Raw genomic sequence first — 13564 nt, forward strand, 5'->3', positions numbered from 1 at the left:
TTGGGAATTCTAACAAAGCATATATTTTAATTTAATGTGTGGCTAATGCGAAGGTTTTAGTCTTGCATAACAATTCCACAGTTTGGTTTTCCCTGAACACTCCAAATAATGAACAGATTCTTAAATCGATATATGACGAACTCCAGTATAATAATAATAATAATTTATCGTTTTTGACAGTTTTTAGAGTCAGTCAATATTGTTATTGCAATGTGGTCCTACTGGGCTGAAAGACAAATTTACATTCAACTGGTGCACCATAAATATCGAAGCTATAAAACAATGACGCGACGTAAACATCACGTCCTCATCAAATGGTCGCAAATATATATTTTTTAACTATAATAAATAGATCTTAGATATATATATATATATCAGTACAATTTATGAAATGTGATAAGAATAATATAATGATAATAATAATTTACTAAGTCACATAAATCGTCAAGTGTATAATATAAATAACAAGTAAATGGACTTTTTGTTTATCTATCTTCTCATTCACAGCGTTGCGTTTAGACTTACGAGCTAAGACATAAGTAGCCTAAAGTCGATTGGATAATTAAATAGAATATTTATAATTAATATGAAAGTAGTTGTACTTTATATGTGTGTGGGCAAGTGAAATACGATATAACGAAGAATGTGCAGATGTGTAATGTGTATGTGTATGTTAGTATATAATTTATATAATATATGGAAATGCACGATTTAGTCACTTTTGCAGACACTCCAGATTTTTTTATAGAAGCGTTTTAGCAATCAAAATGCGTCAAAGAATATCTTTCGTATTGTTATATAAAACTTGTCGCAAGATATATATATACTATACGGCTCTCTCGGCACTTTTTCTATTGACTAAAAGTCGACAACACTTTGATGGAAATTTTTGTCATAAATTGTAGAATGTAGAACGAGACAAGTGCTGGGAACACCGCATTGATTCTGGAGCGTTTTCAAGAGTGTACCTTGTTAGATGTATATGAATGATCAGCGTCGTATTCATAACAGCATCACAGCTACGAAAATCTCGTTTTTTAAGCTCTGCCACGACTTTTTCGATGGTGCAACCGATTTGGTCGACTAAGGGTTAGCACAGCCTGTTCGGTGCGACGAAAATTGAGCAGAACATTTTTGGACAAGAAACGACGATCGATTTAGCACTTATCATTCATCTCGAACCTCTCTTTCGCCGTCGCAAATTTGATAATTTCCTTCGCAGATTATCACACGCGCGTAATATGACAAATTTTTATTAAACATATATAAGGATTTTCTCTCCGTTTTTTGGGGAAAAATTACATGCTCGAATAGTGGCGCATCGCAAAGAGCTTTTCTTGATATTTGGATGCTAGCTCCGTGAAATTGTTCGTAGTGTTGCAGGCTTCACGCGGGCACAACGATTCAAGGAATTAGTCCATTATTAACGGTTAGAGAGAGATGCAAGAATATATTGTTAAATAAATACGATCTGCAACTACTACAATGGAATAAGTCTGCTAGCGGTAGAAGAACATAGGACATCGCGGTCACGTAACTTCAAGGATGTCAGACAAGATTGATTTGAGGCAGTAGTCTATAGTCTTTACCCGAGGCTCGATCGTTTCTCGAACCAGCAACTCTCACCTGTCTTGAGGAACACGCATTGATCGTAGTACTTTACTTTGCTGAAAAAAAGAAAAAGAGAAAAAATGAAATAAGTGCGTGTTATCAATAAATAACGAGGCAATTGACAAAAGCGCTAATATTACTTGGTACTGCGCTTCCGTATCCATAGTACCGATTACAGCTACAACTTGATACTGTCTAGCCTTCATTGCCGCGGTAGACTTCCGTACGAGCCTCATCGCGCCGGGCGCGCTACTCGTGCTATTGAAATGTGTCATTTGTGCTGGACTGTGACTCGGATCCAGGACCAACATGGTTATTGAACCGTCTCTCAATTGTTCCACACCCATTATCGTTCTACTATGCCCTGAATTTATTAACGTCGAACATGTTAGTAACTCGGCGCTTTAACTTTAAAAAAATATAAAACATAAAAATATAAAAACATAATTACCTTGATGTTGAAGATAGAGAGGTGGCTTAAAGTCTTCGCATCGTTGAAAATACTGTAGGACCCAATTGAACAATTCAGGATGGCTGCCATCCGCGCTAGTAGGTCTATGAAAATCTACCAGTTGACACCTGTACAAAGTTAGAGAAAAAAAAAGTGTATTGTATGATTTGACAATTGACCGAGAGCATGGAACTTACTTTATCCTCAAACTAGACAGCAGCGTGAATACTTCCGTCGCACCAATCCACTTTCTAGTGTTAACGAGTTTACCACCGAGTTGCTCAGCACCCTGTATATCGAAGCCCTGAGCCCACGCCCACTCGATCATCTTTTGTAATCTGGAAATCGATGGCATAGAGCTGCGCAGAGGATTTTCCGTAGAGCTGTTGCCGCCGGCGCCGGAGCTCCACGCTTTGTAAACTAGCTCGTTATACCCTGTGTGCTGCAAGAGAGATGAGATTAGCATCTGCATATTTCTGTAACCGCAGCCCCAGCCCTTGTCACCGTAAGTCGACGCATAATGATCCACAGTGGAACACATCCAGGTATTAACTACATTACTGCAGGCTTGACTAATGGCTCGTACTTTCGGGACCAGCCCTGCGAAAAAAATTAATCATATTGTATACAAGTTTTTAAAAAGATTTTGTTTGTTTTGCGTAAAGAATATTGTAAATCATTTACCGCGTGTACAAGAACTGCCATCGTCGATGCCACTACTCTCGGCGACCCTGAGCTCGATTTGTCTCTCGAAGAAATCGGCCACCGTCATTTCGCCCGCATACACAGCCCGCTGCATATTGGTGACACTTTGTTCTCTGAAGTTACCCTGATTGTCCATGCCGTACTGCGCTCTCAGCATCTCAAACTCGCGTTGTTCGCGCAGTTTTCTCACTTCCTTTTCCCTTCTTTCCATGTCTTTCGCTAGCATTCTATCAGTCGACACATCTGGTGTCACAGGCGATGGTGTACTCTTCTTACTAAAGTGTTCATCGATGTGTGCCATTAGGTCGTCATTATTTTTAAATAATGTACTAAGACATACTGGACAGGCAGGTGTTGAATCACTACTGATAGTAGCTGTATCGGATTGTGAGGTTGTTCCATTTGCAGGACTGTTAAAAGTAAAATATTTATCATATAATTTTGCTCTATTAATTTATCGTCATGTCATAATCGTAATGCTACATTAAATATTGCAAGCAAATAGATATTATCATACCTAAGTATATCTTTGTGCTCGATATTAACATGTAACTCAAGATCAGAAGAATTTGGAAAAGACGTAATGCAAAGCGGGCAGTTAAAGATTCCATCCCGAGACGGCGGCGACTCTGGTGGGAAGGACGGTGAGGTGAGATCAAAGTGTTGGCGATTGATATGCTCTTCTAGTCTCAGCGGACTGTCGGAACTGTAGGGGCACATTGGGCACTCCTGCACTGGAAGTTTTGGGGAAGCGTGCGAGCGCAGTTGTAGATTTAGGCCTGAACGCAGCGGTGAACCTTGACCAGCTGCACCTTCCAGCACTAGATAAGAAAAAGCCATACGTTCATATTCCTCGCATTCTCACCATTGAATACAGTTTGAATAATATTCATTACCGGCATTGGCATTGTTACTGTTGTTATTGTTGTTATTATTATTCACGTTGGAATTTGCCATCTGAACATCCGGCTGCCTCGGCGACATTTGCTGTTGTTGCTTGATACGCCCCAGAGAATTACCCCAGCCATTCTGCAGATGAGGCGGTCGCAGAGACATGGACGGCGAGGGAGCCCGGCATTCATCTTGCCTGTTGTGCTCGTCCATCAGCGAATCGTCATCGATGAATGCCATCATATCGTTCTCCGGAGTGCTGTAAATAAACAAGACGACAGCGTTAGTACAATCTATACAGTATTAGAGGACGATATTTATATATATATAAGCGAGCACGGATATACAAAAACCACGTGAGTTCTATGTTTATGCGAATACTGTGTCTGCGAAATGCGTTTTACATTTCAGTCAAAAAAGTCCATTTTTTTATGCGTCGCCGCTTTTTCGCCCACATGACTCGAATTGGATCAGCTTCTTTCCTCTGACACTTTGATATTTCTCTTATTCTCTAGAAATTCCATAAAATCCCGCTGTAGCTTTATTGAATTCACGAGAATATACTATTGTTAATTCACCACATTTAGCATAATACGTTCTCGGACAGGTAGTTTGAAGATTTGAACTGTTAGTCACATGGCTTTTTGGTAGATTCAAATATCAGCAAAGTTACCGACAATTGATGAGCACGGCAGTCGATAATTATCGACATGTCGATAATTATTGGAAAATTTGCGCTCGCACGTGCGTTCACGAATGCATGTGAATACCCGTATGTATAACTAAATCTATTAGTCTATAAATAATTATATATATATATATATATATATATATATATATATATATGATATATATGTATATAAATAATGTGTAATTTATTGCTACAGAAATAAATCCTACTGAGAATTAAGATGAATAATGACATTTCTTGTTTATAATATTTTGAAATCATTTTTCGCAAAGTACTATCTTTTAAAATTATTCATAATTCAAGTTATGATTACAAGCATTATTTTTTTCATTAATTATAAAAAACTGTCATTAATATTAACTGATATAAATCTGATTCTGAACTATATCTAGACATTCATTAAGATATCTTTTAAATATATCATAAGACGCTTTTGTCTTGAAAACGTCTTAATATATTATTGTTAGTTTACTACAATAATATATAATTTAAGATGTCTTTAAGACGTCTTATGTCCCGATTATGGTCATTGTGTTTTCTGGATACATAGAGAGTTGTTACAATTAGCTTACAATTAACGGGGAACTAAATGGAGTTAAATAAAAAAAATATAGTCATTAAACTTTTTGTTGTAACTATATTTTTGACATATTGTTGAAATTTAAATCTCTGTCAAAAATTTATTTATCTATTCAATTTTTAGCAAAAAAAGTGTTTTAGCAAAAAGTGTCCTTAATTTATACTAATTGGTTAATTTATTATTATCACCTTTATTTATTTATTATTAGGGAAAAATGAGGTAAAGTCGGATAGGGGATTGAACGCGCGCGGCAGCCACCTATTTTTGTACCAAACATATTATGGAACAAGGAAAGATCATGAATAAAATTGGATAATTAATGTTTCTGTCTAGCTTTAGAAAATATATATTTTATGAATTAGTTTTTAACATATATAATTTTTAATATATTACAATATTTTTCGTGAAAGTAAACACAAGAGTGTTTACCAAACCAATTTGTTTCATCTATTCGCTTTTGTCTCACTTTATCCCCTTCAATAATAAAAGATTAAAAATTTTATAATATTTCTAAAGATTAATATATATATATATATATATATATATATATATATATATATATATATATATATATTAAAAGAAACATCCTCCCTTTTTGCGATTATTTTATAGAGAAATCCAAATTGTACAGAGGTCTAAAAAGATGCTAGAAATGCTAAATCTATACTTGTGTACTGATGAGCATACCTCGGGGTCAGGTAGTCCAGGTGAGCGCTGTTGACGTGGATCAGCATCTCCGTAGGCGAGATCTCGCCTAAGTCACAGAACGGACAGTTGGCAGCGCCTTGGAGATGATACTGCACCATATGCGAGCGCATCTCCTCGTCGTTGAAGCCCTCCAGACCACATATCTCGCACGTGTAATTCATCTCCGGTGGTTTGCTGGACGCCATTTTCAGCGGGTCCGAGGGATACCAACGGGCCTCCGGATCCTTCGTAAAAAATTCAATTAAACAGATTAACGAATGATTGCTCCGTCGTAAATACTGTACTGATTCGTCTCGGCTTTTGATGCCAATAAACAGAATTAATTTTAAATTTCCGAAATGAATAATAGAAGTTGGAAGGTGAATCGAGCAACATAAATCTTACGTAAATATCATTTATCGATATTTGCGGCGGAAACCTTCAATTATCGGATTATACATATTATAGAAGACATATAAGCAATGATAAAGCTATTATGCAAATATGCAATGTGTGTATATCATATCCTGCATGTTATATATAAATAATTAATATATATATATATATATATATATATATATATATATATATAAATAATTAATAAATGATTATATTTACATAAAATATAAACCAAATAATATTAATAACATAATTATGTGTGTGTATACACATAAGGATATTAATTAAATTATATTAAAATAATTGTCATAATTAAATGAGAACTGAATTGTCAGTTTATTTTCACATTCATTTTCTGATATAATAATTTTTTTTTCTCTCTTCGACTGTATCTCTTTATGCCAACCTGGTTTGAGCCAATATCTCCGATTTCGTTAAGGAATAATTTGATGAAGATTTCATCATGATCAAACGATACGGAGCAAGAATAAAATTGCGCGAGTTGTGATTATTTTTTAGTTTCATTTCTGGCACATCGCGATACTTAGCACGCGCGGACACCTTATGACGGATAATTTGATGTATGATTTCGATTAGTTTCTTCCGACAATCGATATAACCTCAGGACAGTATCTTGTAACAAACAAACTTTAATTAATAATTAATCTTTAATTATTAATAATAACTAAACTTTAATTAATCATAACTCTAATTTCTCGATTTAATTCGTTCGTATCTTTGAGAATCATCTCTATGAAGGATCCACGTCTACTGATTAATCAAATTAATGATAAAATTTGATTATCGATCAAAACTCTTTTTATATATTATTGATAAACTTTTAATTTAATTTAATTTATATATATATATATATATATATATATATATATATGCGTGTGTGTAAAATTAATGTATCCTATCCATATAATTTAATTTCAGAAGCATCGCGCGCGCGGAAGCACGTTTTAATAAACTCTTAAATTTTCTAAAATGATCTTAAAACGATGATACGAACGAACACCTGGGCAATTTAATCATAGTAACATGGCTCGATTTTCCCGACGTTTCCTTTTTCCCTTGGGAGCGCGATCGAACCGGACATCCCTTTCGGCGACCGTGAAACGGGGTTGCGATGGGCAACATACTAAATGTACCGAGTACATCTGTCCTAAACCGTTTCTAGAAATAAGAACTTTGCCCTCGCAAATTCTTATTCTTCATACTAGCGGTAAAGACTTAATATACATCCGACAAAATGAAAAAAAAAAAAAAAAATTGAAACAGTCACAAATTTGATCACGATAATCTGGTCACTATAATCAACTTTAGTCAATTATTATTGCAGTGTATTCAACCTTGACAATCGAAATAGATTCGAAAACGCATTCTTTTCAAAGCACTATCGCTCATCACTCCAACCTCGCTGCACTTATAACGTGACTTCTCTCACCTCCTCGGCGATTTCACCCCCACAGCGACTCCGGCTATCAGCCGTATCTAATGCCGTATCGCGACGTCGGGGCGTCGAGTCAATCGATGGACACACGCCAGTCGAAGGCCAGCAGGAAGTCCGAGGGAATCCATAATTCTTTCCCGCGACGGAGAGCAGACAGGTTCCGCGATCAGCTGCGTTGTCGTCGACGACGACGACGACGACGAGACGCGTGTAACGTCGCCGCGACGGCGGAAGGGGAACGTCGCGATTCCTTTTTTTTATTTGCTCGCCCCCGATGAAACTAGGCCACCGAGTGGCTAGAGAAAACGGCCGCCGCTGGGTCGGGTTGACCCATTTCTGAATCCCTCGTGCCGATGAGTACGCGTGCACTCGGAAGCCGATCGTTCGAGAGCCTAATTTGGCTTTCTTCTTTCCTACCTTCCTTCCGTCCTTCCGTCCTTCCTTCCTTCCTTCTACGAGCGGTTCACTCTCCCTGCTCACTGAACTGTCGGATCGATCATTCGCGCTCTCCTCGTGGTAGGCCCTCGCGCTCGTCCCGCGGTAGCGGGACCGCCGATTGCCTAACACGTCGCCCGGTCGTTCGGCTCCATATGACACAACCACCGCAGTCGCTCCTCCGCCGAGGACGATTTTACGGCTCGCTACCCCTGGCGCGTAGAGAGTGCCCGCCACCCCCGACGTCGCTACCACCCCCCTCCCCCCGATGACGCTACCAGCGCCGCTCGGCACCCTTTCAAAGCACGCTGTCGGTAACGCTGATGTCTTTGCGAGGGTGGTTTGTGAGAATCCCAACACGCGGTATCGGCGAAACTATCGATCGCCCTAACTTTATAATTGCTATGTGTGTGGCATGAGATATCAGTATGTAGTGTAAATTATAATTTTTTTATCAGGCAAAAAGAATATCTGGTTCGATGATGCTCGCCAGGAAAAAAGAAAACATTATAAAACATTAAATTGCCCTGTATTCGTTCGTATCATTGCGTTTTAAGATCATTTTAGAAAATTTAAAAAAGTTTCTTAAAACATGTGTGTAAAATATATGTATATAAATATACGCTGTCCATATAATTTAATTTCAAAAGCGCGCGCGATGCTTGTCGACACACAGGTCCATTCCATTCTATCCTATTTTTTTTTAATAACACGGTTAAAAAAAATTGTGATAATGCATCGTAATAATGCGCCCTATACACGACAACGATCCCCGATGCTGAGGATAGAGTGGCCATTATCGCGCATTCCAATCCTCTAATCGCCGCTGCCATTGTCTTCGGGCTTTCTATAATGACAAGTCGGCGCGTAAGAAGAGAATGCATTATCCAAATTGCAGAATGCAACGCGTACGAATCACGTATGTTGGTGCCGTTGTGCGGACAATGATTGACACATCATGGGACGCGCCTTTTTATTCGCCGCAGCGTCGTACAAACGAGCGACCGATGTGTGTATTTCGAATGCTGATGCGACCGCTCGGAATTCCGTTCGCGACACATTTGCACGGGAAATTCGATTTTTCATGATGGATGTAACGATGCTCGATTCGCTCGCTGACTTTTCAACACGGCCCCTCACCTCATTGACATGCAGCCGACGATCGGCGCAGGATATCTGACGTTCAGCGAACTGTTTATTCCTTTTCCTCTCCTGGTCTCTTCCCTCTTCTCTGTAGAAAAAAAATAGATGAGTCAGAATGAATGGAAAGGTATTCTCATTTCAATTCGATTTATTGCCAAATTTGAGATTAAAATATCAAACATATTAAACTCTCAATAATGTTCTTTAACTTGTTAAATCTTTATCTTTTCTTATACTTTTTAAAATTTTTTCTCGTTACAATAAAACTTTTTCATTTCTTTGCAGCTTTCTTCACAGCTACTTCTTTTAAGATGGTCATTATCTAGATCACTCGAAAAGGCCAAGGCATCTTAAAGATGTCTAAAGAACGATAAGAGAACGCCTTTAAGTCGTTTTTTAGATGTCTTTTAAGGACATGTACGGTCTGGGTTATTCAGATTAAGAACGAGAGGAATTTTTCGACGATAAATTCGGTGACAATGATTTTCTTACGCGAAGTTTGTGATGAGAATCAAATTCTTGCTCATCTCATCCGTTGGATGCATACGATGCCGTTCAATTGGCCGACTCATCTGTACAAAGATAATTAATAACCATTCCGAGTACTTGAGCGAGTTAAATCGAGTCCGTGTTGTCGGATCGTGTTCCTAGTATTAGATCGCTCCGATACAAAGAACCTCATCAAGAATGTTTGTCTAGAGAAAATAAATAGACGGGCAAAAGAAAGGCAAACGTGAATCGTAACGCATACGATTGACTGAAATTATTCTACAACATTAAATGTTAAGATAAAAATTTTCTAGATCGATATTAAGGATAATAATTATCAATTATTGTAATAATTAAATTTCGCTATAAAAAAATTTAAAAAAAAATTTTATATTTTGCTTTATAATTATTACTTTATAATTATTTTATATACCTATTTCTGTTGCTTGGTATTATATAAAATTACGTGAAGCTAGAGGGAAACGTGGATGGAGATGTATTTGCAACGAAGCTTGTTTGCGACGAAATCGCAGAAGCTCGGGAAACTGGAAACGCTAGCTCTAGCATCAAGACCTTGCAAATTGGGTACGTCTTCTCTTATACGGAATGAAGATGATCCTTATGATATCTAGTTTGATAAGGTTAAGCCGATATGCACTTTGCGATGACTCTGATCGCGTTCACTTATCGGCGAAACTGTTTTCCTCTGAATTGACACTCGCATAGATCTTTGGCGAAGTTCCCCACGGGAGAATAAAAATATTTCTTCGTATTCTATCTCAAAAGTATCTGTCAAGCAATATGCGAGTATAATTAATAATATATGTGGAGATGGATAAAATTTTAAAGATTCAGCAAATTTTTGAAAATAAAATAATCGTCAAATTTGTGATTATCGTAAATAAAGGAAGACATCAGTAATAATTATTTGTTTAATCTTCACACGATTGATTCGTTTTAGTTTCGAGAAGGGCAGGCATCGTGAAGATCTAGAGAGTTGCATTCTTACAACTGACGTATCGATCGCCACGAACGGATTGACTGATTTGTGTATCGTTAATCAGTGTTAATTATCTATGCGCGACAGGTAGTAGTAGAGTCGGTAGCACGGAGGTCCACTCGAACTGTGGTCCAGCGTGTGTTTGAATATTTATGCGATCACGCACGATTAACATAGCGGACGTGTTTCGAGAGAAGAAACTCGAATCGCGGAACTTGGTCGCGCGATTGCTTTACGCGACTGCTAATCCGGCAGCGGACTTTAGACTGCATTTGTATTATCGTCTCGGAATCCCGGAATGATGACGGATGACGAGAAAAATGTTCGAGAGAATCAGTCAGCGCCAAGAACATTGGTTCTCGCGTAAATCCTGTTACAAAAGATTTGTTTATAACAAAAGTATATTTGTACGCGGATATTACGCAAGAATATATCATACAAGCAATATTGAAGGAGAAAAAAATAAATCGCACTAATGGTTGACCTGGTAGAATATGTGTGAAACTGTCCATTTTAAACTTAATTTGCGTAAAATTAGTGGGTTAATACAATTCTGCATAACACTCGCCAATTGTGCAACGTACGCAAATGACATACCTCGCCTGCTGTCATTTACATCGGCAGTAGAATAACGGCCTTCTCCCTCTTTAAAGGAACAGAGCGGGAGCGACGGAGAGAGAAAGAGACGAGATTAAACGGTGAAAGAAAAAGAGAGAAAGAGAGAGAGAGAGAGAGAGAGAGAGAGAGAGCTATTAAGAACCGGTCGTCCGCTGCCCACGTGCGGATTGAAGGCGATTTATCGACGGAATAAATTAATAAATTACGAGCGCTCCGAGAATCCGCTCCGATCAGTCAATCAAATATCCAGAGATGATGTCGGACATGTTTTCGGACACCCATTGGCCGGCGAGAAACATCGATAAAAAATGGATGTATCCTCCGCGGTCCAAGCTCTGACTGCTGCGTGATAAATCAGGCAGCGTAGAAAAAATATGCAAGATACACAGTTCGAGGAAATCTCGCTGACCTTTAATTAAGCCGAATTCATCGAAGACAGCGTGTATGGAGTTTCTTAAGTAATTAATAATTTTACATCGATGATCAATGCATCGTAAATGATCTTGTCTCGCGACAATATGCCTTTATAATCTGCTTGCGTTAAGTACACACGTGTAAATTAAACGTGAAGCTTATATGTTTAGGACATTGGCTGGAATATCGATATCCCTGAAATGTATTATGGAGATTTTACTTGGCGTCATATCGCGATGTTATCAGCGGAAGTTACGTTCCTGGGTTATCGGCTTTTCTCCTTCTCGGAATACGATGCCACTCGGTCGTATCACCACGAGGCAATGGGTCCCAGCAATGACATTAGATTTATGGGCGCGGACTGATTTTCGTCCGAGAGACTTGTCTGCGTGTCTCGACCCGAGAATATACTTGAGAAGACGTTGCTGGAGAACGAATATGGTCAAGTGGTCCATTACGCATGCTCTCTCTTCCAATTCGTTCGTTCATATCTTCCTGTGCGCGCTATCCTAATTCTACACTACACTAAAGAAATGATAAGCTGAGCGACGATTTATTTATGCATTTTTACGTATTATGCAATGCGATTTTGAAAGGTCACAACTATTTTATATGAATATTATCATAAAAAAAAGTGGACATGTTTACGATTTATTGCCTAGAAGATTATCTTGATGACATTGAAATAAATTTATTTTTAATCTGATTTTATAAATTTATTTCTACCTATTCTAAATTTATTTATATTTTCACTGAAAATAACCATATATTTATTTTAGATTTTAGTAAGCATGTTTAATTTCTAAATCAATCATTGAAATAACTATTTTTGGCTCATCAAAAGTCATCAGTTAAAAATAGTAAAAAATTAATTTCAAATTAGAATTAATCGAGGAAAAATGTTTTTATGTGAAAATAGATTCAGGGGTAAAAGGCAACCGGATTCCGCTACTTGTGTAACAAAGCGCTATGCGCTTAACAAAGAATTCGTCACGACGTACGCGGTTAGGGAACGATGAGGATAAAAAAAAAAAGAAAGAAAAAAAAAAGTACAGCAGGGTACGTGTGGGTATACGACCGAAGATGTCACAATAGCGCATAGTTGCACCGCGTGACAACTGCGCGCGCCATACGTCTCTTCCCACCCACACATGCAATTTCTCTCTCCCTCTTTCTTTCCTTCTCTCGCTCGCTCTCGCCTCGTCTCGGTCCCCTCTCGATACTCGAGGGGGGACACCGGCTATCCTCTCTCCACGTTTCTTCCTCTCACCAACTCAGTCAGTAAAAAGCTCAACTCGTAAATGCCACGAAAAGCTCAGTCGTTCGCGAGCTGCGCTCGAATGCACACCTCGATTCCGTACGTGTGTCACGTGTGTCTCACTCTGACATGTGAGCCCTGAAATCAACATCTTCTTTTTCCTTCTCGTTCCTCCTCCTCCTCCTCTTTCTTTTTCCTCTTGCTTCTGTCCTGCAAACAAACACGTGCTCGTTGAAACACGTGCTCGCGTGTAATGCTGAGATGAGGTGAGCTCGCACGTTGTTGCGGAGAGAGATTCAAGGGTGTCTTGCAAGCGTGCACCGATAAAATGCACTACTTAGCGATGCTACTGATAACAACGATTGCCACCATTTTCGCGCCGGCTGTCGCGAATCCTTTCCTCGATGCTGCGCAAGGTAATTCGTCTTTCATTATCTTTTTTACAGATTTGTAAATAAATGAATTGGAATTAAATAAAAAAGAATGACGTGTTTGTCTTGCGATATTAAACAGGTAAATTAAAATTAAAACTTAAAATTATGTGACAAAATTAAATAAGTTAATTAAAACGAATTGACAACAATTCATTTTGCGAAGTTATAAATTCTTAATTTTAATTCACCTGTTTTTATAGAGAGATGTATCCTTCTTATCATCTTTCGCGCGTATGTTTTGAAGAATCTATAGATGGAGAGCGTAATAATAATTTATGATTAATAATAAATTTCTTAATTTA

General features: G+C 38.1%; 2 protein-coding genes across 2 annotated transcripts in view; one reads left to right on the forward strand and one right to left on the reverse strand.

Annotated features, from left to right (window-relative positions):
* Positions 1–13564, reverse strand: part of LOC126848499 (zinc finger-containing ubiquitin peptidase 1-like) — a 21858-nt gene continuing 8294 nt past the window's right edge. The window contains exons 3-11 of the mRNA XM_050589476.1: positions 9047–9137; positions 5617–5861; positions 3664–3917; positions 3285–3588; positions 2747–3177; positions 2260–2662; positions 2063–2190; positions 1752–1975; positions 1–1667 (exon numbers count right to left, since the gene is read on the reverse strand). Coding sequence (XP_050445433.1) covers positions 1623–1667; positions 1752–1975; positions 2063–2190; positions 2260–2662; positions 2747–3177; positions 3285–3588; positions 3664–3917; positions 5617–5861; positions 9047–9137 — 2125 coding nt within the window. The 3' untranslated portion in view covers positions 1–1622. The remainder of the gene's footprint in view (positions 1668–1751; positions 1976–2062; positions 2191–2259; positions 2663–2746; positions 3178–3284; positions 3589–3663; positions 3918–5616; positions 5862–9046; positions 9138–13564) is intronic.
* The window catches only part of LOC126848497 (reversion-inducing cysteine-rich protein with Kazal motifs), a 16906-nt gene continuing 16173 nt past the window's right edge, over positions 12832–13564 (forward strand). Inside the window, exon 1 of the mRNA XM_050589473.1 lies at positions 12832–13244. Coding sequence (XP_050445430.1) covers positions 13157–13244 — 88 coding nt within the window. The 5' untranslated portion in view covers positions 12832–13156. The remainder of the gene's footprint in view (positions 13245–13564) is intronic.

This window comes from Cataglyphis hispanica, chromosome 3, assembly GCF_021464435.1.
Source record: "Cataglyphis hispanica isolate Lineage 1 chromosome 3, ULB_Chis1_1.0, whole genome shotgun sequence".
Classification (NCBI taxonomy): domain Eukaryota; kingdom Metazoa; phylum Arthropoda; class Insecta; order Hymenoptera; family Formicidae; genus Cataglyphis; species Cataglyphis hispanica.